The sequence below is a fragment of the Dermacentor variabilis genome, chromosome 1, assembly GCF_050947875.1.
Source record: "Dermacentor variabilis isolate Ectoservices chromosome 1, ASM5094787v1, whole genome shotgun sequence".
Taxonomy (NCBI): Eukaryota; Metazoa; Arthropoda; class Arachnida; order Ixodida; family Ixodidae; genus Dermacentor; species Dermacentor variabilis.
In genome coordinates this window covers 87,552,063-87,579,660 of record NC_134568.1, presented here as the reverse complement: position 1 = coordinate 87,579,660, position 27,598 = coordinate 87,552,063, and the positions used below count along the sequence as shown (strand labels likewise).

At 46.0% G+C, this 27,598-nt stretch overlaps 1 protein-coding gene across 2 annotated transcripts in view; it reads left to right on the top strand.

Annotated features, from left to right (window-relative positions):
- The window catches only part of LOC142580196 (uncharacterized), a 215,653-nt gene that overhangs the window by 130,557 nt on the left and 57,498 nt on the right, over window positions 1–27,598 (top strand). For both annotated transcript variants that reach the window (XM_075691081.1, XM_075691079.1), the window contains 3 exons: window positions 4,870–4,928; window positions 5,208–5,337; window positions 8,547–8,711. In XM_075691081.1, the coding sequence (XP_075547196.1) occupies window positions 4,870–4,928; window positions 5,208–5,337; window positions 8,547–8,711 (354 nt within the window). The remainder of the gene's footprint in view (window positions 1–4,869; window positions 4,929–5,207; window positions 5,338–8,546; window positions 8,712–27,598) is intronic.

The window sequence follows — 27,598 nt, the reverse complement described above, 5'->3', positions numbered from 1 at the left end:
ATTAAAAATTATTTTTAAAGGTATGGATAGCCTATGCCTAGAGAATAAATATGTTGCGGTATGTTCACCTCAGTTCAAATTGCCTTGCGCGCTTTTTTGAACCTGGAGAAAGCCTGCAGACTTCAGTGACCCCTTCGGCAGAGCTATCGACGGCATGTGTGATACATGTGAATGATATGTGTCTCAGTAATGCTTCTCTTTCCAGTAAGCAATGCTAACGACTCATGGAAAAAAAACTCTTCTAATAATTTACAACATTTATTGCTGATGGAAACATTGTAACTTGCATGTAGAGGTCATAAATACACACAGGGTGTCCCAATTAACAATCATGCACCCATGTTTTAAAAAAATAGCAATTGCGTTACTCGAAGAAAACCTAATGCATATAGTTTCCAGTACAGTGGAGTAGCTTCCAGTCATTTTTTTCATTACTGAGATTTAATTAGGTAATTGTAATGAATTATCTAACTCAAAACATACTGTGACGTGGTAGTGACATATAAAGAACACAGTAGCAATACTGTGGAAGAGGAAACTAGCTTTTAATGAGCGGGTCAAGTGCGTCGGCTTTTATACATCAGTGGTCGAATGTTCCAGAGTAATCGCTGGGACCCGTGTGTCTTCCACAAAGTTCTACACCATTCACGTCGCGCATACATGCAATCAGATTACACAAGGTTCAGTGACAGACAGCGGATGGAACCATCGATAACATTCCAGAAACTTCCTATACATGTAGGCGTGTCCTGTGCTGTGCGGTAACGATGGTTAGGCAGTGAAACGTGGTCACTCGATAAAGATAAACATGTACACGTGTAAATACCCCCCTCTTAAAAAGCATCGACCCGATGCTGCAAACAAACGAGAGTAATAAACAAAAACACCCATCGTAAAAAAACAACAAACTAAAAAAGTTCATCAGCGTGCGTAAAAGGGCTTAAGATGCACCACGTGGACCACTTCAGATCGTGCGCGGCGCCGCTTTGAATGCGAAATGCCTTCTGGCACGACCTCATAGTCCAGTTCGCCAACACGTCGGATGATCTTGTAGGGTCCGAAATAGCGTCGGAATAGTTTCTCACTGAGTCCTCATATACTTATTGGGGTCCAAACACGGCTGCCAGGCTGGTACTGGACGTAGCGTTGTCGGAGGTTGTAGTGTTGGCTGTCGGTTTGCTGCTGGTTCTTGATCTGTAGGTGGGCGAGCTGTAGAGCTTCTTCGGCACGCTGTAGATAGGTAGCGACGTCAAGATCCTCTTCGTCGGTGACGTGTGGCAGCATGGCGTCAAGAGTCGTCGTCGGGGTCCTGCCTTAAACCAGCTTGAACAGCGTGGTCTGTGTTGTTTACTGCACCGCCGTGTTATAAGCAAAGGTTACGTACGGCATTACTGCGACCCACGTCTTGTGCTCGACGTCGACGTACATTGCTAGCATGTCAGCGAGGGTCTTGTTCAGGCGCTCCGTGAGGCCATTCCTCTGCGGGTGGTAGGCAGTTGTCCTCCTGTGGCTTGTCTGGCTGTATTGCAGAATGGCTTGGGTGAACTCTGCTGTAAAGGCCGTTCCTCTGTCGGTGATGAGGACTTCTGGGGCACCATATCGCAGCAGGATGTTCTTGACGAAAGATTTCGTCACTTCGGCTACGCTGCCTTTCGGTAGAGCTTTAGTTTTAGCAAAGCGGGTGAGATAGTCTGTTGCCACGACGATCCACTTATTTCCGGATGTTGATGTCGGAAACGGTCCCAACAAATCCATCCCCATCTGCTGAAATGGTCGGCGAGGAGGTTCGATTGGATGTAATAATCCTGCTGGCCTTGTCGGTGGTGTCTTGCATCGCTGACAGTCTCGGCATGCCTTGACGTAACCGGCGACGTCAGCGGTCAGATGCGGCCAGTAATACCTTTCCTGTATCCTCAATGGCGTCCGGGAGAATGCGAGGTGCCCAGCATTTGGATCGTCATGTAGGGCATGCAGTACTTCTGGGCGCAGCGCTGATGGAACAAGAAGGTAGTTGGCGTGGACTGGTGAGCAGTTCTTCACGATCAGGTTGTTTTGTAACGTGATCGAAGACAATCCGTGCTTAAATGCCCTAGGGACAACATCGGTGTTCCCTTCCAAATACTCGATGAGGCCCTTTAGCTCCGGGTCTGCTCATTGCTGTTTAGTGAAGTCTTCCGCGCTTATTATTTCAAGGAAGGCATCATCGTCCTCGTCGTCTTGCGGCAGGGAATCGATGGGGGCGCGTGACAGGCAGTCGGCGTGAGAGTGTTTTCGTCCGGACTTGTAGATTACCGTGACGTCACATTCTTGCAGTCTGAGGCTCCACCGTGCCAGCCGTCTTGAAGGGTCCTTTAAGTTAGCTAGCCAACACAACGCGTGATGGTCGCTAACCACTTTGAATGGCCTGCCATATAGGTAAGGGTGAAATTTTGCTGTAGCCCAAATGATGGTGAGGCATTCCTTTTCAGTCGTAGAATAATTGCCTTCCGCTTTTGACAGCGACCAGCCAGCATAAGGTATCACCCGTTCAAGTCCGTCTTTCCTCTGGACTAGGACGGCACCGAGGCCTAGGCTACTGGCGTCAGTTTGGATTTCGGTGTAGGCGTCCTCGTCGAAGTGTGCAAGTACCAGTGGCGACTGCATGTGTCGTTTGAGTTCTTGAAATGCGTTGGCCTGCGGTGTTTGCCACTTGAACTCCACATCACATTTGGTCAGACGTATTAGCGGCTCCGCGATGCGTGAAAAGACCTTGACAAAGCGCCTATAGTAGGCACACATTCCAAGGAATCTACGCACTGCCTTCTTGTCGAAGGGCTGCGGGAACTTTGCGATGGCAGCTGTCTTCTGTGGGTCGGGGCGGACTCCAGATTTGCTGATGACATGGCCTAGAAACAAAAGCTCATCGTAAGCAACGCAGCACTTTTCCAGCTTCAGAGTAAGCCCTGATCACTTGATGGCCTCTAGTACTTTCGCAAGCCGCATAAGGTGATCGTGGAAATTTCCGGCGAAGACGACGACGTCATCCAAGTAAACAAGACAGGTCTGCCGCTTCAATCCCGCTAAAACCGTGTCCATCACGCGCTGAAACGTTGCAGGCGCCGAGCGCAGTCCAAATGGCCTAACCTTGAACTCATAGAGGCCGTCTGGCGTGATGAAGGCGGTCTTTTCACGATCCCTTTTATCGACTTCTCTTTGCCAGTAGCCAGACTTAAGCTCCATCAACAAGAAGTATTTAGCATTGCAGAGACGATCCAATGCGTCGTCTATCCGTGGGAGGGGGTATATGTCCTTCTTCGTGATCTTGTTCAGTCGACGATAATCGACGCAGAAACGTAGGGTTCCGTCCTTTTTCTTCACCAAGACTACAGAAGATGCCCACGGGCTTTTCCACGGCTGGATGATGTTGTCACGCAGCATTTCGTCGACTTGTTGCCTAATAGCGTCACATTCTCTACTAGAACACACACTGCTCTTGGTATTCAGCATATTGATGGTAATGTCACCTACTATGAAGACATATTTAATCTGAATATATAACTTGAGAAAAACAGAATCAAGAGCTATTGAAAGTTTTGCAACAGACAATGACAGGTAGGAATAACTGTAGCCTAGAATGGTGCCTTTGTTGCCCTCAGGAATGGAAACGTTTAAAAAATTCGATCCATACAAATTCACAATGTGAGACATTTAAAAACATATCATGTCACTGAGTGTATGATATGTAAGGGAGATAAAAATTGCTGAGGCTCCATAGCTGCCTGATACGATAGGATACCAAATAGGTTATCATCAAGGAAGCAGAGCCATGTTTCCGAGATGCAAATTACCAAAAATTTGACTAAGTGAAGTAAGGAAGCTTATAATATGGTATAAATTCTTGCGAAGACTTCAAGCTTTCTCAGATTTAATGCTTCAGTGGTCTGTACAAAACCTTTCCCAAGCAGCGCTCCCCTGAAACGTGGAAACCAGGCCAGGGACTGCTTGTACCTGTCTCATAAACCAGTGGGTGACTGGCAGTGAGAGTCAAACCACACACCTCTTGCAGCCAAACCGGGGGCTGCGCATATTTAAGATATTCGTTCTATCCCAAGATGAAAGGGTCACTTATGTATGATGCTATTTAATTTTTTTTCATCTGGTGAAGTATGATGTAAGATGCTGCCACACATGAAAATGTATAGTACTGGCAGGATAATAATGGTGAGCATTTCAGATGAGTAGGTTCACCCATAGTTATTTAGTCGCATAGTATACTTCCAATGCCGTGCAATAGGCTGCTGACTTAAATGTTGCTTTAAGAGAACCTGCTGTTGGCTGAGCCATACATAAAGATATATTTACCCCCTTACTGGATGCACACATATGATGAAAGCATGAATAACTCGAGCAGTACTCCATAAGCAGGCTATTACATTCTTGTGTTGGTGTGTGGGTGTTTGTGTTGCATGCACAGGTCATAACAAGCTGGAGTAGCAGAGGTAATAAGTTGCGGGAGAAGGGCTTTGCTGATGTGTATGCATTGTCATATTGTTTATCTGCTATTTTTTAGACAAAATGGTATAGGCTGTGCAAGAGAAGTTTGAGTGTCAAGCCATGAAGCCTTAAAGACCATAACTGTTTTGAAGTGCTTCATTTTAATAGGCAAGAAAAGCTTGCTGCTTACATCTCTTGGTTTGAACTATTGTCGCTGCTTGAGTGCAAATACTAAAGGCTGTTTGTTTTTGGTCACAAGAAAGGAAAGGTGTCTGTTTGCTGCATGTTTCATATCTTTTCCTCCTGCTGCTTTCTTTCTTTTCCGTCTCTTTTCTATTTTTCTTTTTGCTTGGGTTTTGACCACTTTGCAATGTTTTTGCTTGCTTGTACTTTTAGGCCCGGCATACAGAAGCGAAACAGATGTCATTCACACTACTTGAACAGTTACTGCATGGGTAAAGCTTTCTTTATTTTTTGCATTTATCACTTCCTATGTACTGTTGTGGCGTTATTTGTGTGCCTTTCGTTGCAAGCTGCTGTATACTTTCTACAGTTGTAATTGTTGATGTGAGTTTACAGTTTTTGTTCCCAATTATTTTGTTTGCCCCCCCCCCTTCCCAACTCCTTCCTTCTTTTCTTTAACTTATTGGAAGTTGTTTTTTGCCTAAACTGCTGGTCTTTTATATGTAAAGCATTGTGAACAGTAAAATTTTAATGTATTATTTTTCTCTTAGTCTGCCTGATGCCTTGAGCACTGCTAGCAGCCAGTTGACAAAAAAGTTGGACAGTGAATTTGCTTTACGAAGAGAGATGAACTTCAAAAGGATTAAACTTTTCTGTGGAACTATGCAAGATAAGTATCTGGTAAGAAAGGGCCTTCATCGTTATCTTGAATGTTTTTTGGGTGTTGCTCAGGTAGACCTTTGATAATCAATATTGGTTCATTCAGAATTCCTAATAACTCGTAAGGATTGACTATCGGGCTAGTTATAGTTAGTTTTTGATATGAAAACAGCACTACCAGACGGCGCAAGAAGTGTCTGTGCTCCTTGTTTAGTCCTGTATGGCAGTGCTCTTTTCCTCTAATCCTGATAATGCATAGAATTTTCTAGCTTGTATAATTGTTTTATGTAAACTATATGGTGTGATGGGTGAATGGCTATGGTGAATATGCCTGTCAAATATGTAAAATTAGTTATGGACCCCATTGAATTAATGTTTGTTGCAGGGATTGCTTCCTAGCTCTGCTCTATAAACCATGCTGGGGAAGTCCTTACAGTTATGAAGGCCATATACTAATTCTATGATGCAACTTTGAACAATGACACAACTTGCCTCTCTTTTAGACCATAACATAGCTTTATTATGCCTGTTTACAACGTTGTGCGGTAAATTAGCACATGTGTAAGCATCGCCATGAGTTAAGAGTTTTAGAGTAGCAGATTAGACTTTGTTCCCAAACACATGTCTGACGCTTGAGATTACACAACCTCCAACATTAGGCACATGGTAGGACAGTGCACGTGAAGCAGCTAGCCATCTTGGCTCCAGGCTTTGCACCCGCTGCACATTGTCTCCAAGAAAGGGTGCAAGGCTTACGTATGTGATCATCCACACAGACAACCATGCCGGGGCAGAGGAGGAGGCTTGTGCCGACCTGGGGAGGTATTCTGTAAGAGTCCACCTAGTGGACATGTCCATTTCGTCTGCCACTGAAGTTCTGATCGCTTGGGCTGGGCTGTGCGTCCACAGCAGCCAGCTGCCACAGCCAATCAGAACTTCAACAGCAGACGAAATGGACATGTCCACTATGTTGACTCTTACAGAATACCTCCCTCGCCCTCCCTCTCTCACCTGCACTCACCTGTGTCCATATAGTTGCATCCATGTAATTGGAGTGTCTTATATGGAGTGTCCGTATGCAATCGAACGCCTCTACAGCAATATGATATGTATAACAAAGGGTTGATTATGTCCCGGCTGAATTCCTATCTTTCATACATATTGTGTATTCCAGAAAGTGGATGGGAAAATGGCGCTGTGGTAGCTCAAGTGGTAAGAGCAATGCACATGTAATGCAAAGACATAAGATTGTGACCCACCTGTGGCCAGTTGTTTTTTCATCCATTTTCATTTCAATTAATGTAGCATTTCTTTAATTCAATTAGTAAATACAAGTTACTTCCCCTATGTTGTCCTTGCTGTCTTTGTTTGTTGGCTTCTTATGATATGATTAAAAACCATGTGGGACGTATGAGCGGCGCATCATGTATGGCAAAAACCCTCATAGGGTTTAAGCAACAACAATGCTATGCAAATAGAACCAATTGCTCAATGCCATATTTGCCACACATATCAAATTACGAGGGATGTTCCGAAAGTAAGTTTCATTATTTTTTTAAAGAGAAGATGGTACACCAGGTGAAACAAACTCGCCATAAGAATCCATGCCCTTTGTTGGTTCAGCAATGGAAGGTGTGTCAGCGGAGGAGGAATGACACAAGTGCAGAGCGCCGAAGAAGAGAGAGTAGCAGCAGACCGGCATGTCCGAGGTTATTCAAGTACAAATCGCGATGGCAGACAGACGTGTGCTGACAACGTGGTCGCCAATGGAATGCGTGCTGTTATCCCATATGAATGGGCACCTGTTCCCTGCATTGAAAGCCGCGCACTCGGGGCGTCACTTCCAAAGCAATGCTGAGGTTGAGCAGGCTATGCAACAATTCCTTGCATCGCTAAGCACCGTGTCCAGAGTGGTTTCTTCAAACTGATTGCACGCTATGACAAATGTCTCGGTGTCAGTGGCGACTATGTGGAAATATAGTGCAAGGTGTATAGGTCATGATGCCACGGTGTTTTTTTTTGGCAGTAAACTTTCCGTGTGTAAATAAATGACGAAACTTACTTTTGGAATGTCCCTTGTATGAGCAATGGGAATTAATAGTTTATATGGTCCACTCTTTTCCTGTTTTTGTTTAGAGCATTCTTTTATGGATTTTCTTTGCAGCATAATGCACTGAACTGTATTCAGTTACAGTTGTACGTACAGCTGCCAATCAACTGCTCTCCTGCTGCTACCTTTGAGCATGTTGGATGCATGCATGGCAGCAGATTTTGCATAAGAACTGTGTCCAAGCATGCAGATGAAGCAGCCATAAAGAGTTTGAAAGAGTCCTTTACATGTTCTAATTGCATGGTCCCCAACTTTGGGTGGTGTGACGCTCCACACTGCCCCATCTTGAGGGACATGGTGAACTACCTTGTGGTGGACAGCCTGAAAAATATGTGATGCTGCAAGAATCCACTATAGCAAAGTGAATTGAAAATCATGTGAAAATTCTTGGTAGACAACAGCACCGGGGAATGCGCACACCTCTGCTTTTGATGGGCCTTAATAACTTTGCGAGCTTGCACCTTTGCATTTGTATTATCTGAAAATAGGTTTTTTGCAAACTTGCACATTTGGCACCCAGAAATTATGCTGTATGACTGAGAATTATCAAAATGTTACAAACATGGACCATATTTACTGAATGTCCAGTATTCTTTACTGCATGATTATCATGTTTTGCATCTTGGCTGTAGTTCTCCATCGTATTGTTTGAAGTGGGCCATCATGTGCTGGAAGCTGAATCAAAACAGATAGCACTTCTTGCTGACAGCAGTCTTGTATCCAGTGTCAACAGCCGTGCCAATTACCTGGTTTGTGTTTCACAGTGCAGTCATCTCTTTCCGATATAGTCCACAACTTTTGACATAATTTGACCACATAATGACCACATAATTTGAATTGGGCGGATTTGGTGGTGTAAACTTAAGAAACTTGCCATTTTAATTGAATTTTTTTCAGAAATGATCAAACCCTTTTTTTTTTATTTGAAACAAGCACCAATATAATTTGAAGAAAACCAGGCTATCTGGTTACACAAAGCCATGAACTGCATTGACTTAGGTTTACAGACCTTTGATTACATTTCATTACTTCATTTGTGTGTGACCCACGAGTGTTCAAAATTATGCGTTAAAGCTATGGTGCTTTTACATTATTCGTAAACCAATTTTTTTTCCTGCAGCTTGATGCTGAGGGCTACATGAAAAGTATCCCTTTACCAACCACAAGCGCCAGTCTTGAAGCAGCCATGAGTGGTTACATCAACCACCTGCTGGAAGCATTCACTACACAGCTAATTTCAGTTTTACCTGAAAAAGACATTGCCAAGTACAAGAACTTACTGAAGGTATGTGTCTATACATGTGTGAGCTTTTACTGGGTTGACGTGAATAATTTAATGCAGAAACCTTCTTTGCGAAAGTATTTGACGATTGTATGTTTGCTTCCAAATTTTTTACTTCGTGCCATCTATACAGAGCCTCTGAAATGATGTGAATAGTGCACTCTTGTAAAAATCTGTGTCTGCAGAACGCTGTTCTAACCAAACCCTGTTATTTACAGACTGCATTTCTAGCACAAGTGTTGAGTGTGATGGCTAGTGTCGTACCTCAACAATCTGCTCATTATATTTATTATATTTATTAATTTCACCACTTAATGGGTGCACCTCACACACTCGTGATGCTGGCTCACACTTTCTAGCTTGGGCCTCAACGGAGCAGAACAGGTGAAAGAGAACACCTGCGGCTGCGGTATCGGTTGAGGGGAGAGAGCATCGCCGCATCACTCTTGCTCTCGGGAACCTGTGTTTTGTCCGCGAAAGCTCTTGCCTGTGTTCTGTGTTTGGTAAGACCACATCAAAACGAGCCAGGCATCTCAATGCGCTCGCTTGCCCGCAAGGAGTTCATAGCTCGAAGGACTGCTCAGTGGCGTTCAGTTGGACATTAATGCTTTCACATTCACAACTCATAAGTGCTTAGGTGTCCTCAGATTTTATCAAGTACTATTTAATATTGCTAATATGCTCTCATTTGGCATGGATTAGCTCACGGCCATGGTGGACAACCATGGAGACGCATTTACTATCCGCTGTAACACTTATTAACCGTCCTGCAGCTGGTGCAGCAGGGCTCACAAAGGGCTTCCCATTGTCACTTCCCTTTGTCAGAGGTGTGCCATGGCGACAGAAAACTGGGACCGTACACTCTAAGATTTTCGTACTTGTTGCCACTCGCAGAGGGAAGAGCTCCGGAAACTTGGTGAATTTGTCAATAATGACCTGCAAGTATTTGTGGCCACGAGGTTTAGATGACAAGGGCTTGGTAATATCAACACTAAGCTCTTCCATGGAGCTGTAGCCCACTGACTGTTCATGAGGCCCTCAAGCTTCTGACATCGAGCTTTTGTGCGCTGACAAGCAGCACAGCATGGCACGTACTGCATTTTCTGGTCTATTAGTCACGCTTTTGTGTAAGTCGCACCCTCCTCAACACGGCGTTGTAAAAAAAAAAAACAGTTATGTATATAAGTCGCACCGGTGTATAAGATGCACCTATTCATTCGGTAAGCGATTTGAAAAAATACCGTGACGTTTCACTTTGTGACCGTGGGTCACACGCAAGCAATGATATGGACACTCCAGGCACATTTCTGCCATCGTTGTCACCGTGATGTTCTATATAAAGACCAAGTGCGATAACATCGTCCCTGCGCCGTATGATGTATGTACAACGATGAGCCATCTTGCGCGCAAGGGAGGAAAGCAGGAAGGCAGCACGGGAGGGGGGCTTGTACTCTGGTGGTAATTGCATAGTTTGAGCAGCAGCACGCACTGTATATTGAAAGCGATCTGCAAATATGACAAATTTAGAGTCACTTGACTCTTGGTCAGCCTGCCGCCGCTTGTATTGCTGCTCCGACCTCCCACTGCGGTCAGCAACTCGATCACTCAAGAAGAACCCCGTACCTCCATAGCGTGCACAAACTCGTAGCAACTGCCAGAGCAGGTCAACCCAATGCGGTTCGCATGGCCATAGCATCCAATCAAATTTTGATGGCAGTTTTTTTTTTCCAGGGAAAAAAATGCATATATATGTCACACCGTTCTATACGGCTCACCGACGAAAAATTCAGAAAAAGACCTCGACTTATACACTAGAAAATACAGTACTGTGATATGTCAGCCCACATGCCCAGCCAGACTGACCATGCTGAGACACATCTCACATTTTTGAAGAATCCGGCATGGCCTGCAGTGAAGTAGTTGTGTGCCATCTTCAATGCCAGATGTCAGAGGGGATCCAGGTAACCATGGTACCTTCTTGTTGCCTTTTTTCGGAACCAGCAGTCCGTTTGTCCAGTTCTGTTGTCTGACAGGTCCGGGCTTGGGAGCCTGGTCCTTGGGACCACAGTCTTCATTTTTGAGATGGCCACTTCTTGAATGAGCCATCCTGTGTCACTTAAGAGTGCGGCATCCTTCTCCAAGGCTACTGCGTCTTGCTCAAATGTAATTTTCACTTCAGGATCTAGAACAGCAATGGGAAACAGTGGCTCATGCAGGCTGTCACTTGCGTGGTCTCCACACTAGAGATGGGCTGTGCTCAAGGCATCTGTGGGTATATTTGCCAGTACCCATCTGTGCTTGATTTGGCAATTCAAGTCCTTCAGCCGTAGGACCCAATGTTTGACCCTGGGCAAAACTTGCTCAGTGCTAAACATACATGACAAGGACAAGTGGTCACAGCGAATCTCAAACTTGGTAAATTCAAGTTGGTCCCTGAACTTGTCCGTTGCCCATACTACTTCAAGGCACTTCCACTCCTAGATAGCATAATGGCTTTCTGCGGGTGTAAGAACACTGCTATTGAAGGAACAGGCTGAAAGGTCCGTGAGTGGATGCGCTGTCAGTTAAAAGGGGGGAGGGGGTGAAGTTCTATATACAGTAGAACCTGGTTGGTATGTTCCCGTTAAGTATGTTTTGCCGGCGCCAACATTCACAATCGAGAACACAAAAAAAGACCCAATAGAGTTTTTCTCATTTTTTACTGGTTTATACGTTCCTGGAAAACGGGATTTTTAGCACCAAAGTTCAGTACGCCGCCAAACTGTGATCATATGATACGTTTTCCAGCGGCTAGATCCCATGTAAACAAGAAAATGTGCGAGGCGTGTGCGATTGAGAACAGTATATATAGCTTCCCACCGCGACAGCTTCACCGCAAAACTCGCTTGCCTATCTCACGTGAAAACACTGTCATGTGCTCAGTTTTTCATTTTGGTACCAGCAAAGCTCTGCGGTCGTCGCACGCGGCATTCACAGCTATCACCGCCAATCCTGTTGCGATAAGCATCTTCACCTATCTTTTTCACAGCACATGGCGCCGTTTGAAGCGTAGCGCACGCTTTTCAGATTCAGATTCAAATGGTTTATTTTTCTTAAATTTTTTTTCTTGAACAGACGATAACCGAAACACAACACTGTTCCCTGCTGCAGACTGCGATTGTACACATTTGCCGTCCTCTAAATCCCATCTGAACAAGAAAAGGCGCAAGGCACGCACGCTCAAGCACAGTATATAGCCGCCCGTCTCACATGAAAACAATGGCATGCACAGTTTCTTATTCCAGCACCAGCAAATCTCCACCCGGGTCATCGCTCACCGCATTCATAGCTTTCACCACCAAACCTATTGCGATAAGCTTCTTCACCTATCTGTTTTACAGCACGTGGTGCGTAGTTTCATTGGTAGCGTACTGCATGCTTTTAGTAGACGATAATCCAAATGCATCTCTGTTCCCTGCTGCAGGCGGCACGATGTGGGCATCACGTATCGCTTCGGCAGCATCCAGCGTTGCCCACCAGCTGGACTTTCTTTCGGTTTCCCGTCCCTGTCCTAAAATACCACGCAACAGGAAAACAACAAAACGCGTCTCGTGCCACAATGATCCACGTGACGCTTCACGTTACGTAGATGTCAACGATAGTTGAGTCTGTCAAACTTTTTTAGTTACTCCAGATTGTACATTTTCCCGGTTAGTACGTTTTTTCTCTGTTCTTTTTTTCAAGAACGTATGAATGAGGTTCTACTGTAATAGCCAGCAAGCTCCAGGAAGGCTTGCAACTGCTTAATTGTGCTGGGTCTTGGGTAATCTAGCTCTGCACGCGCATTTTGTTCATATGGTCTGCACTGCCCAGGTGAGACGATGTGACCCAAAAACTTAAGGGACTGACGGCACACTTGTATTTTGTCCAGATTAATTATAAGACCAGCACCTTTAATACGTTGCAGTACTTTCCTCACCTGCACAATGTGACTCTCAAGCGCCTCCGAGTAGACTAGAACATCATCTAAAAATGCCATAGTGAAGTGGTGAGTGATTCCCTGTAGCACTCAGTCCTTCAAGGTTTGAAAAGTTGCTGGGCCACCTGCCACTTCAAAAGGCATCCCGGCACATTCAAACATACCCTGATGGCAAATGGAGGCCGTTTTCATAATATTGGCATTGCAAACAGGAATCTGGAAGAACCCTTGGGAGAGATTGAAGCTTGAAAACCACTGAGTTTGGGCAAGTTGTGCCAGCAGTCAGCCGTTGGAGGCATCGGGTAGGCAGGCACCTCAGTTCATGCATTCAGTGGTCAGTAGCCTACAGTGAGCTGGTAGCCTCCAGACTTCTTAGCAACGAGCACTGGGGTGCTAGTCCAAGGGCTGCTGCTTCGCCTTATGAGACCCTGCTCTAGGAGGTCATGTACGCAGCCTTCAATGATTTTCTGCTTCTTCGCATTCACTGGATGGAGCTTGCATCAGACAGGCACACTATCCCTGTGTCTATGCAATGCTGAACGAGGGCGATGCACCCAGGAATTGTAGTGAACAAAGGGCTGAAGTCGCCAAGCACTTCCTTCATGCTTGGTTGTAGTTTTGTTGCTACAGCGCAGTGCTTGCCCTCTTCGGTTGGAATGTTACTCCCTATGGCAGGAGCTGCAAGAACCTCTTCAAAGAGGGTGTGCAAGTGTTAAGACTCTCCATCTTCTTCTATTTCGAGCCCTTGCCACACTTAGCGAATGGCACAATGCATAGCGGGTCGGTGCCAATAGTCCATCTTCCTAGTGCTGCGTGTATAGAGATGCCTGTTGCATTCAAAAAGTCCCTGCCAAGAACAAGGTCCTGACATAGGTCTGGCACACACAGGAAGGGCTGGTTGCAGTTGCTCGTAGCCCACTGGATGTTGCACTTTAGGGATGTAGTAGACTGGGACCGACCTCCTACCGGGCGGAGTGCATGCACCTGTGTCCTGAGCTTTGCAACCGTCTCCCTTGCTACGTTTGCCCCCGGCATTCTAAGTAAGCTCATGCTTGAGCCTGTATCCAGTAAAGCTTGTAATGTAGCCTTCTCAATCTGCACCTCCAGGAGGGGCTCCTTCCTGCCGGCTGAAACTGCTACCTGCACTGCAGTCACATAGATGCTCGCCGAGGTGGCACCTAACACGTCCCCTTTCCTGAATGCTGTGATCAGAAATGCCTGATTCTGTTGCATTCGTAGCCATGGGGCGGGCTGGTACGCTGACCTGTGGGGAAATCGCGAGCTACATGACCCACACCTCCGGAGTGGCGGCAGGTGAATCTCCCGGGGTCGCGCTATTGGTATCCCTGTGAGGCTGCTGCAAGTGCAAGAGGTGGCCTTATAGCACGAGTGTTCAGTCTGTGCAGCTGGTCTCGATGGTAGGATGGCTGTATCACTGCTGGATGCAACGGCCAGTAGGATGCCACCGGTAGAGCCTGAAACGGGATGATAGCCGCAGCCGTCAACACTCGGGGCTGCACTCCAAGCAGGCCAGTCACGTTCACAGCTGACTGGAAGGCAAGGTTCCTCATCACTTGTTCTGTCAGAGGGGGAGGCACCTTGTACTGCAACCACCTCCAAGCACGCTCCATGAGGCCGTCAGCTGCCTTAGCCAACTCCGCGATATTGGCAAACTGTTTGCTCTTTCAGCACCCTGTGGTCCACCTTTTCCGATTTCGAAGCTTTGCCGCCGATCCAGTCATAATATACTGCAGTTGCGTAAATTCTTTTAAATTTTCTTCTGGGTGTTGCGTACGGAGCTCAAGTTTGTTTCAAGTGGTGCATCACGTCAGTTGAGAATTCCACAATGAAGGGCACAGTAAGTTATTCCCACTTCGCAAACATGGTCACGAAGCGCCACCACAACTGCGCGCTGCCCTACAGAGCGGCAGGCACAATGTGGGTGAGCCTTTTGTCAGCGGCGAAACCACTGACCAAACAGAGCTTCTCCAGCCTGTCCAAAATCTCCTCGGTGGACTAGATGTCATTGAATCCACTGAATTTTGGGAGCTGACCTCCACCGGAGCAGCGTCACCTGACAGTGGAACCGCCGCCACTGCTGTCACAGAACCTGCTGGCACCAATCAAGGAACATTTCAGCCATAGTTGGCCGCCCGTTGTCATTGCTGCAGCAGTCGTCATCTTCATCCTCACTGCTCAAAACATCAGGCTGTGGTGTGGAAACTTCCTCCACAATGTCCTCCACAGTACACAAACCGCAGGTCACAAGATCGTTGGCTGCGGTGACAAAATCGTCCTCAGTGAATTCAACTCTGAGCTCGTTGCAATCTTCAGTTGCTACTACTGGCTCCTGCAGATTCTCTTCTGGTGGCTTGCCAAAGCCACATTTCGTAGAATGATTATCTATGGTCGTCGGTGAGCCATGGTCCCAGCTAATTGTGATAAAATGTATCGTCTCTAGGGTGCTGATATTCAGTTCCTTGTCTTTCCATTCCAACTTGGCCAATGAACGACACACCAAGAGACTTGCAAAATAATACTTGACATTCCGAATAATATCCGCGTCCAGCGGTTGTAAATGGCTTGTCGTATGTGGGGGCAAAAGAAGCTTCGTGTTTTGTAGGGTGGCATCTTTTTGGTGGATGGCACATTGATCCAAGACCAAACAGATATCTCTGTTTTTACTGCCCATTTTGCAGTCAAGGTAGGTAAAAGAATCTGTGGACAAGGCAGAGGTCATCCAGGACTTGGCTAACCTTGTAAATGCAAGGCAAATGGCCTGTCAGTTTGAAGCAGTTGGGCTACTGGTGGTGGTCAATGATGTTAACTGTACCTTTTCTGATCCGTCGTGATGGCCGCAATAAAAAATGTAACCCATTGCCTACCTTTTTGGAGCCTTGGCACATTTCACCTTTAAAACAGAGCCTCTTCTCTGGCAACAATTTGTAGAATAGACTGGCTTCATTCACGTTAAACATCACATGGTTGGTATCCAGTGATGAGTGAAGGCAGGGTTGTCCCCATCCAATCATTCATGGCGGCCTCGTCCTCTTTTTTTTCTTCGCAGCTTACATTCTTGTAAATGACCCACCATAGTTACTTAGTGATTTTGGCATTGTGCTGCTAAGCACTAGTTTGCAGGATCAAATCCCGGCCGCGGCAACCGAATTTTGTTGTGGGTGAAATGCAAAAACGGCTGTGTACCGTGAATTGGGTGCACCTCAAAGAACCTCAGGTGGTCAAAATTAATTCGGAGTCCCCCACTACAGCATGCCTCATAGTCAGATTGTGGTTTTGGCACGTAACACCCCATGGTTTGATTTTCTTGTAAACAAGTCCATGCCTCACCTTAAATTTTTGGATCGAACCCCCGTTCTTTATGTCAAGTGACAGTACGATGTTGTCGGCTGTCTCACAGAGCACCTTGCCGTCAGCGTTCACTCCAGCAGCCACGATCTCCATGAACCAGCAGTCCCTAGGGAGTCCAAAATATTGGATGGTGACTGTACAACTGACCAAGGGGATGTTTCAAATGGTCTGTTGGGCGAACACGCATCGGAAGGAGAACGAGAACAGAAAGGACCTATGCACTAAGAAATGAACAGGAAAGGAAGCGTGCTGCCGATTCTTAGGAGCTTGGAGCTTGAGCTCAAAAAACAAAGTGTTGGCTAACACAGAGATGCAGGTGTCCCTAATAAAAACCAAAATAAACTTTTTAAAGGGCCCCTCGCCAGGTCTGGCCATTTTGAGCTGACAAGCGCAGAGCATACAATGCACACTAACAATCATGTTTACAATAAATGACAACACTACGCGCCGCGGAAAATTTTGAAATTTCAATTCGAACGCTGTTTTCTCTTTCCCTCGTGGCAACCGGGCTCCAAGCCAGACAGTGACGTAGCCATGTCCCTGCGCCTACATACTTGGGTCTGCAGTGTGACATCGCTCGTGGTGACACACGACTTCGAGTATTATTCAAGACAACATCTGTTATTTGTGTGATCTGTTGCTTGAATTGATGAATGGAAGTTTAGAGAAATAATAAAACTCACAAACAGAATGTCTGTGTCTTTTTTGTTTTACTTCGCACCAAAGCAAGTGGGATGTACTTCCGCTTCATCTGCTCGTTCCCATGGTCGTGCAGTCACGTGTGCAGGTACCGAAACTATGCCATTTTCTACCATGTTCCAGCGCATGAGCATGCTGTGTGATCCGCGTGTTCTGCTTCAGTATTTGTGTAGCGCTGAATTATACTGCTAGTCATGTGTTCTTGTGGCTCACAAAATCGTGCACTGTGCGAAACCAGACAATCACAAGAGCTCACACGCGACGGCGTCAGCGGAAGTGCGTCGCACCGCAAGAAAAGTGAGGGAAAAAAATGGAAGCAGGGCCCGTGACGTATGCGTCATGCAATCCTTGAGCTCCGGTATGGGAGAACGCAGGGAAGGAGTTTAACTTGTGAATGCTAGACGGGGCAAGTGGAGAGAGTGTCTATGTTTGCGATGAAGCTTGCCTCCTGAAGTCATGGGTTTGCGGCACTGAAATATTTATATCTTGGCTATTAATGGAGCTGATTTGAAAATTTTTTGCAGCAGAACTCTTTAGTTCTGTCGCAGTTCTCCTTAGAGAACATATAACAACTTTCAGCATATAGCCAAAATTTGCTATGGGGCCTGGTGAGGGGCCCTTTAAAGCAGTAAAACTCAACACTGAGGCATTGTGCACTGGCTGTGAGAGTATGTCAGGACAGTTGAGGTTACCAGCTGTTGAGAGAGATTCTCAATTGTGACAAAGTTCGGGTCTCACACCAATGATCTTGCTATCAGTTGATAGAAATAGCTCATCTTCCAAAATATTTGCTTCTGTATGCATCTCCTTTTTGTTCCTATTTGGAGAATTTTCGGCAATGGAGCTTTTTTTTTTTTTTCGATGATATATTTTTTTGCTGCGCATTTTACTAACCCCCTCCCCTCCCTTCTGTTTTCATTTTGAATGAAATGAGCACTACTTTTTACTATTCAAACTGAATTAAGTCATTTTTTGTGTTTTAACATGCTTACTAGAGAGTGACACCATCAGGCGACATGGTGTCAGCTCGTCTTGACATAAAACAAAGTTTTGTGTCACTCAGGGAATTTTGCAAAGGCACTCAGGGAATTTGGAAATGTCAACTTGGTGGACACCCTGTTTTTGCCTCTTTGACATTGACACTGATGCATTTGACATTTTTATTACTTGGTCATATTGAGCGACTATCGTAGGCGGGGTGGACAATGCCAAGCCTAAATCCTTCCTTGACAAGGTTAGTCCGTTTCCTCTTCGGACCTTTATCTATTTTCTGCAGAATTTTTTGCTTCTTGAATGACAGAGGCTCTTGCTTTTGCGACATGATGGTGATGAACAATGGAAATGGCTCCTTCCGATTACTGGGCAAACCAAATTACAAAAAAAAAAAAAACGAGGTGGTCTAGGTCAATAAACAGCATGCAAAAGCGTGATGTGGGCTACAGAAGGGGAGGGAATAGCGAGCCAAATGAGGTCACAAAAAAAAAATGAAACCGAGGTCAGCCCAACAATGCGTGTATAGAAGCGCACACCTGTGCTCACCCCACAGAGAACAAACCGGCAGGCCATCGAAGGCTGGCTGGCTGGCTGACATCGTGCTCTTTCATGCTTCCTACCTTCCAACCCTCCATGCACTCCGAGCATGGTCTTTTCTGCTGAACAGTGGGACCACTGAGTGTTTGCGCAGCCACGTGACATAGCCGGTGATGTGGCAAATACGGCTGATTGGCATCCCACTGCGCCAGATGCTCTGCTGGCTCTGCTGCCACTGTGACTGTGACTTGAAGGTTCATGTGATCCACAGCAGTGCAGCAACATGTTTGGAACAGCCTTTGTTTTGCACATTGTATGCAATGTATTTCAACCAGGGGATATTACGGATTCATACCACACCGAAAGTTGTACCAGCTGTTATCTCCCAAAATATATGTTTTGCTTAGGGCTTGCTCAGACTCGTACTCGCCATAATTCTACACAGCCGGGCTCAATCAGACTCAGACTCACGCAGTTGCAAAAAAAATTATGCAGATCGTGCACGAATCCTGAAATTATGTGAAGTAAAGCTTTGTTGAGGCGGGGAGAGAGAGTCTTACAAGTCAGTAAGACGAGCAACTATTTACAGGTTATATTTACAACAGCGGTTGCAGTGCTGACCGGTTAGATTCACAGTGCAAGCCCAGTTCGTTCTTCCTCCTCTTTTCTCGAGTGATGGCACCCATGCGCCTTGTTCAAACAATCAAATACCACACGCGTGTAGCAATATATTGAGGAAACCACAGGGTTTGCACAGGTCCTTGAAATTGGAAGTTGCGTTTTCAAGGCCTTGAAAGTCCTGGAATTTCTTTTCCGTCATTGAAAACCCTTGGATTCTTGGAGTTTTCACGGGGCCCAATTGTGCTACTTGCATTTTATGTTGGCTGAGCGCACTCCCAGCAAGCTTCATTGCTTACCACATTACGCAAGCGCACGTCCACGACCCAATATTTTTTTTTCATCTGGCTTGCTTCGACTTCATGGTTGGCCAAGAGCCACAAGTTGCTCGCCACAATGAGGCTAGAGCATCTCGACCTCTTCGAAGAAAAGAGAAGTTGTGCCACCATGCTTATTTGTAACGAAAATGCAGTTACATGAATCGAACATGAATATTAAAGGCTGACCCACATGGAGCAAACTTTCCTGACAAAATTTCAGCAGCAAGCACTGGCACGGTGACACGGCAGCGGGCCTTTTTCATGCCACACACACATGCAAGAAAAAGCAGGCGGCCGCCGCCACCACCATAATTTCAACCGGAAGTCGGGTGCAATCGAACCCTGATTGATCCACACTGCCCGCCTGCATTCGCCGCTTCTGCCAGCAGCAATATCAAGCCCGGCTTGACCGGCGGCACACAGCTATGTTTTCGCCGCCGGCCTCTGGGAGGACACTGCCAGGCGACCGGCCGCCACTTTCTTGCTGGAATATCGCTCCATGTGGGTAGGCCTTAACTGTTGAATTTAGTACGAGGGCGAATCAGAAGGTGTTTGTCTCTATTTTTTTTAGCCAAATTACAGCTGTAAATGTGATGTCAACATATCCATTCCCAGCTGTGCACCTTTATTAGACTGGCCTGGCCTTATCTGCCGGCATCTCCACAGCACGGTGCAGTTGTCAATTGCTGAAGATGGTAGTTGTGCTTCACACGTCCACTGCGTATGAGCAACGGTGTGTGATTAGTTTCCTATCAAGCAAGGGACGAATACTCCTCGAATTCCACAAGGAAATGCAGCCCATGTATGGGGAAAGGTGCCTCACCTTGAGAACTGTGAGGTGGTGTTGTGAGTTTGCAAAAGGCGGTGAAGTCTTGCATGACAATTAGTGTTCGGGGAGGCCATTGCTGTCACAGGGGCATCTCAAATTTAGTGCTGCGAGGGGACAAATGTCTGAACCGGTGTGGGGACTGTGTGGAAAAATAGTGTAAGGTATGTAGAATAGCATGTATATTTGCAATTACCTGTATTTACCATGTTTTAGCTAATGAAAAATAGAGGCAAAGACTTTCCGAGTCGCCCTCATTGTATTTCACTTTTTCTTTTGGCTTCACCTTGAGCTGGATTTATTGGCAACCCACTAAATAAAAGTACACCCTCATAGCCTGAGCGTTATCTGTTGGCCACATTGTGCTTTGTTTATATCTGGTCCGTGCCCACTCCAGGGCCGTCTATGCTTTGTTTGCTTCCTTTTTCCCACATGTCGGTTGTGCTGCACATAGTGATCGGGTGATCCGGGCATGCAGGTGGCATAGTTCAGAATAATGCCTGGGAAATGTAAGTTCCAAAGCGTTTGGCTCAGCAACGACGATCATAAGCTTTAGGTTGTGCCGAATGCGTCAGACCTCCACCACCCAAAATGCAGAAAGACGTTCGACATCGCTTCTATGGGTGAATCGGCTCTCAGAAGCCCCGCAAAAAGTACAAAGCACTGCGGAATAATGCAAATGGCAGCTGGAACCTCTACGGAGAACTAACTGGCGGCAAGTACAAGCGAGTGGTCCACTGGCTTGGCTCCATCGCAGGTGACCAATCTAAATAGCACTTGCAAGTCACACGAGGTGGTTACCAATGCAGAAATTCTGTGGACAATGAAAGTGATTACCTCCCACTACTCGTACAGATGGTCGGCATAAACTAGTGACTTGTTCAAGTGGATGTTTCCCAACAGCGATGTGGCTAAATCATTTTCCTGCTGTTGCGGTCCAGTTCCATTACGAGCAAAAATAATCTTTCTTTCCGGTTTTCAGTCCAGTTCCTGTTTGTGTTTCATCGATGGTCAAAACATGATTGTCAGTGAAAGAGCTTTGCTTCTTTGGAATGACGTAATGAAATGTGGAGTCTGCAAGGAGTAAGCAGGTGAGCTTACCAAAGTGTGCATCCTTTGAATATGCGTACAGTGGAACCTCGGTTATACGTCCTCTGGTTTTGCGTCGACCCGAGTTTTACGACGAATTAGCGCAGTCCCGGCGAAGTCCCCATAGAAGCAATCCATTTAAAACCCCGGTTATCCGAAGCAATTCTACGCCTGACCCCCGTTATACGACGACCCTCGCGAAGCACTTTTGTTTCTCTATCCCTCACCAGCAGCCGCCCATAACACTCACTGTGCTGAAATAGCGCCTTTTCTTCTCCACAATCACTTTCTCCTTCTATTCTTGGTGGCGTCGCCTCTTGTCGCGTTGGGGAAGCGTTTCTCTCCCCCCCACCAGCAGCCGCCCGCTGTGCTGAAATAGCACCTTTTCTTCTCCACAATCACTCTCTCCCTCTCTTCTCGGCAGCGTCACCTCTCGTCGCGCTGGGGAAGCGTTTCTCTCCTTCCAGTTTCCCAGCAGCAGATCGCCGACAAGGTAGCGCCAAGAGGCCTAGGTTTATAGTACGTGTTCTTCATCGTAATTCTAGCGACCAGCGTTCAGCGGAGGTTTTGAGTTGTGTGGAGCAACGCGACGCACAATGTCCCGAAAGTGGACAGTTCTGTCGCTCAGCGATAAGCTGAATATTATCGAGGAAGCGGAAAAGCAGCATGGAGCCACGAAAGCCAGCATTGCCCGAGACCTTAAGATACCCAAATCTTCGGCATCTTTAAGTGCGTCAAGCAAGGGTACTGGAAGCGGTTAGTAGAGCGTCGGCTGGTGGCTATGGAGCGCAGCGAGTCGGGAAAAAAAGATCACTGTGGCTCGACACCATGCATTTTATTGCCAGTTTGTGGAACACAGTGTCTTTAAGCACAATCACTAACTCGTTCAAGCACTGTGGCTTTAAAGGGACACTAAAGCGAAACAATAAATCAGTTTAGACTAATGAAGCGTTGTTTGAGAACCCTGCAGGCAGTCATTTAAAAAGAAATAGTTTGATTATTAGATGAGAAAATGAAGGTCCAAGTATCAGTATTTAAATTTCGCGCCGAAAGCCCAGCGCCGATACGTCAGCGTGACGTCAGGGATGCCAAAGTATGTTTTCTCATTTGGGCCGCGTTGGCTGATTAAAGGTTCCCGAAACTTGCCATGTTTAATATTGGGTTCCTTTAGAACACAATGTAGTCAATCTGTACCGCTATGTATAATTAGTAGGCCCTAGAAGATGCCACCCGCCGTGGTTGCTCAGTGGCTATGGTGTTGGGCTGCTGAGCACGAGGTCGCGGGATCGAATCCCAGCCACGGCGGCCGCATTTCGATGGGGGCGAAATGCGAAAACACCCGTGTGCTTAGATTTAGGGGCACGTTAAAGAACCCCAGGTGGTCAAAATTTCCGGAGTCCTCCACTACGGCGTGCCTCATAATCAGAAAGTGGTTTTGGCACGTAAAACCCCAAATATTATTATTATTATTATTAGAAGGTGCCATCAAAATCCAAGACGTCACAGCCCCCAGGTGCGGGAACTTAAGTAGACGTCGCCACCCGTATTTCGTTCTTGCGCTTTTTCTGGCTTACCAAACGTCTTATTATTGTAAGAGTGGTGTTTTTGGTGTTGTAGAACGGTAATTTACTGATGCAGAAGAAATAATTTTTCACTTTAGTGTTCCTTTAAGCAAGAGACTGCCTCCTCTTCTGGGGACGCAACGACCTCGATGCCGCTCGAGGCCGATGCAGGCTTTGCCGACGACGAGTTCGAGGGTTTAAACCTCACCACGACCTTCGCCGAGTACGTGGAGGCCGACAACAACGTTGCGATCTGCGGCGAGGTGTCGCTGGATGACGCCATCGAGGAGGTTTTGCCTAGTGCCGACACCACTGCGACATCAGACGAGGACAACGACGATGCCACAGATGTCGTGTCTGTGCCTACCACGTTCGCTGAGGTGCTACGGCACATAGACTGCATCCGGAACTTCCTCTGTTCAAGCGACGCTGTGGAGGACCTCCTTTTAGACATTGCCCAACTCGAGCGAAAGCTCTTGATTCACGGATCAAACAAGGTCCAAAAGAAGCTTACCGACTTTCTTTAAAGTTCGCGCTGGCTGGTAGGAATCACGGCAGTGGGCAGTGGAGTGCCATAAAGGTTCGTTTTAATAAAGCATGGTTGGTACCTGTACTGCAGCATTAATTCTTATAGCATCTACTTTTTTGGTAGTTTGGGTTTCCAAGCCCTGCAGAGTATGTTAGTAGTTTACATTAAAGTTTCTCTTAAATCCGTCGCATGAAATAAGTTGTATTTTTATAGGCATAATTTTTTTTTCTGATTTTACGACGCTTTTTTGCGGTCCAGAGAAAGTCGTATAATCGGGGTTCCACTGTACAGTTTTTGTCGCGGCCCCTTGACACTGGCAAAACTGAACGTCGCTCTCAGTGTTGCATTCTTCAGACACTCTTGAAAGACTATCAGTCCGATAAGCCAATGATCTTCTTTCTTGGTAGAGACCTTGAAAGGGTTGTGCGGAAGCTCCTTGCAAAATTCATGAAGGCTTCAGCGTTGTCTTCATTAGCAGGGGTTGGTGGTTTGCTCAGGGTAGATGTTGATAATGTTTGAACCACACTCCGCTTGAAAAAGTGGATATCGACCCCAAATTTGGACAAACACTGAAAGGTTCAAGAGCAAGTGCAAAGGATATGTTTCAATTCAGAATGGAGTGCAAACTATTTTTGGCAGCTGTGACCAACAAAATACTGGAACGAAATTCCCTGAAGTAATCCATGGTTAGAAACCTGTCCTCTCTAGACCCCCGGCTGTTGTGCTCGAAGCCAGATCAGCCTGGTGGACCTAAGGAAGGTGTTGGATATCTTGACCATGGCAGGAAGACTGAGTGACTCCCAACGGGAGTGTGTACTGGCAGAATACACGGAACTACTGCAAGAGTTAAAGCATGAGCTTCACATTTTTTAAAGAGCCTTAGCAGGCTAGATGAGTTTTTCGTGACCTCTTGAGCTTCAATCCCTCATAAAGAGAGCTGTGGAAAGCAGTCAGGCTGTTGCTTGTTTAGAGCCACGGGCAAGCAAGTGTCGTGGTTCAACGTCAACCATCAGACCTCTGTAGAGAACCTGAAAGGTTTGTCATACATTTCGCAGCGTATGATATGTGATGCAGTGGACAGGGCAGGTGGCATTTTGAACGTTCCTGTCACAAAAGAACTCGGAATGGCCGTGTCCGGAGTGAGGCAGCAGTACGGTGCTCTCTTGGAATCGGGAAACAGTACGAAGAAAACTCAAAGCAAACGAAAAGCCGCATAACCATGAAAAAAGTTGAAGGCATGCAGATGAAGGAAAAGAAGCTTGAGGCAGTAGTAGTCGATGCAACAGCCTCTGCAGATGGAAATGCAGAAAAGGCGGAAACAACTAGGGACATCACACACGTGGTGAAATCAAACAGCCTGAGAAAGACCACAAAAGCTAAGGCTGAAGAACTCAGCAGCATTAAGACACAAATAGAAAACAAAGTGAAAGACCTGCCCTGAGCTTCAGAATTTCATGTATGTTGTCGAATAAAGCTGTGCATGCGATAAGTGAAATCACTTTCCTTTGTTCTGTGTAACGTGTGTAAACTACCGTAGTATTCTTTCGATTTTTTTAAAGGTCCTTGAAAACTCCTTGGAATCTTTTTCTGGGAAACTTGTTTGGACCCTGGGAAGCGCAGAGTGCCCTCTGGTGTGCTATTCTGCTCAGGGAGGAAGGAAAAAGGAGAAAAATAAAGGACTGAGGAGTCATGACGCGGATAGGCACTAGGATGCAATCATAGTAGAATCTCGGTGATAAGATCACACCTGTTACAAATTCTCCAAAATTCCCAGCACGAGTCCATTAACCTACAGCATGCTAAATTTTGTATGTTGCAAATCGCTTTTCACGCTGCGGTGGATGATACGAACAATTGAGCCGCTGCACCATCCCTGGCAAAGCCAGCCCCGATGGGCCAGTTGTGTCAGGTCCTGGGTGTTGTCAGGCTGGCAGAGCGGCCTCACCAATGCATTGGTCACATTACTGTTGCCAAGGCGACCTACGTCACTCTGCCTGGCCTCTGACCCCTCGCCCCCCCCCCCCCTTTCCTCAAATAAAAAAAAAGAAAGAAAGAAAAACTTTTGCTTGCTGCAGGACCATGCAACTTGTCGGCCATTCTCAAACACCTTGCAACTTTATCAGGAGCCTGCAATCGCACACGACAGAGTCTTGCTGCATCAGCAGGATCGGTGGCATGCGCTTCCATGGGCAGCCTTATCTCTGTATTCCATGCCTTCTGTTGTTTTCGGCACTTGATGACAATTCCAAACTTTTCTACCTTTGCACCCACATCACACACCCGCCGTGGTTGCTCAGTGGCTATGGTGTTGGGCTACTGAGCACGAGGTCGCGGGATTGAATCCCGGCCACGGCGGCCGCATTTCGATGGGGGCGAAATGCGAAAACACCCGTGTGCTTAGATTTAGGTGCACGTTAAAGAACCCCAGGTGGTCAAAATTTCCGGAGTCCTCCACTACGGCGTGCCTCATAATCAGAAAGTGGTTTTGGCACGTAAAACCCCAAATATTATTATTATTATTATTATGCACCCACATCACTACATCAAAGCTACTTTGTATCACATGATACAAAGTAGCTTTGCCACTGCAAAGAAAACAAATTTGCTTATCTATTATAAGTTACCTTATAAATCATGTCCTTATCACCATCAGGCACAGCTAGGATGCAGCAATTAAAAAAACTTGAGATAACCAGGCACATCTTAATATGGCAGCCTCAGAACACGCAAACTGCACAGCTCGCTGCTGCCGAAATGTGCACGAAACAAGTACCCCAGTGATTCAAATTCCCTTTAGCCAATAGGAGTGCTCTCTGCACACCAGGTGACTGCCACAATGAATTGTGATGCTAAGTTTCCCTCTTCGTGCTCGCTTTTGTTACTTTTATTTCTGCATGGAGAAATAAAGCACCGCGGCTATCTGAATCTGATCTCTCATGTTTGCGGTGTTACCAAGATAGTAGTGCTCCATCAACAGACGGAAAGCCATGCTCGCACGATCAGCAGTGTGATAGTACCTCCTGAAGCCCTATTTTCTTCTTGATTTCGAAGACAACACACTAATCAAATACAATTTTCTCAACTTCTGCAGTGGATTTCTTCCAAATATTTTGTCATGAGATAAAGAAATGTCTTATGATTGCGGGGGAAAAACTTAAAAATGCAGAAATTTTGATCAAGTTGACCATTTCATTGCTGTGTTCCCCCTAATATGATTTTTCGGTGATATGAATTTTTGCCTGTGTCAACTAAATATTCTAAGAGAGCCTTGATGGCACACTTCATTGATATATTCGGCCAAGGGCTCAGTAACACTTCACTGAACAGCCTGTTGTTAATTGGCACAAATGAAGGGATCAGTGCCTGCCATTCACAATCGTACTGTGGACAAGCAACAAGTATATCTGATCCACTGTCTCAGGTACTTTGAAATTACCACAGTCTGGTGAGTCCGCTCATCAGATGCTATGCAAATATTGTCTTGTTAATGCAACACCTATTCTGCCCCCTCTTTCTCCCTTCAGATGTAGTACGCTGAAAACCGTACTAACAATGCTGCTACATCTAAAATGCATGAATGCAGAGCTCCAGAAAAAGTGGCCAACCTAAATCCAAAACTGCTTTTTTTCTTTCAGTTTTGCTCTGGAGTCAAAAAAATTGTAACGTTGCGGTTCAGTTCCGTTACGAGCAAAAACAATCTTTTCGGTTTTCGGTCCAGTTCCTGTTCAATACCTTGCTTTTTAGCTCTTGATAGGGCACTGCACCTGTGGATTCTTGGTGGGGAGGCATTTCTTTTTCACTTAAAGCAGTCAGTGACTGCTGCTGATTGTGCATTTCAAGTTTGGGAGCCATATTTTTGTTGGAACATGCCTACTGTAAGTGCATGCAGCAGCATTCTGAATTACTTTGATTTTGCTGGCTTTCTTATGGGTAATATTTTCTGACCAGCAAGATGCATTCATGGCTGTTCCTGCATCACCACAACGAAGTAGTACAGCGGGGGAGAAAAAAGCAACAGTGGAAAGAAGACAAGTAGTATTACGTGCTGGCATGCAAATTACTGTACCCTTTCCTTCAGTTTGCATGCACCACAGGGTGTGCAAGTGCTGTACTGCATTCATTAAGTTGTGTGGCACCGTGCATGTCATCGTCAAGAACTAGGACAGAAAAATTTAGTCTGACCAAGCTTCAACTGCTTAAGGAAATGAAAGTTGGGTCAGTTTATGGTAGCGCTTGGTGAGTACAATATAGGGTAACAGCATTTAAGAACCATTTATTATTTTTATTTTATTTTTATTCAAAATACCCCCAAAGGCCCTCATTATGAGGATATTACATGGGGGGGGGGGGCAATCACAAGCACTGGTCATTAGTTAGCACATACTAAAAA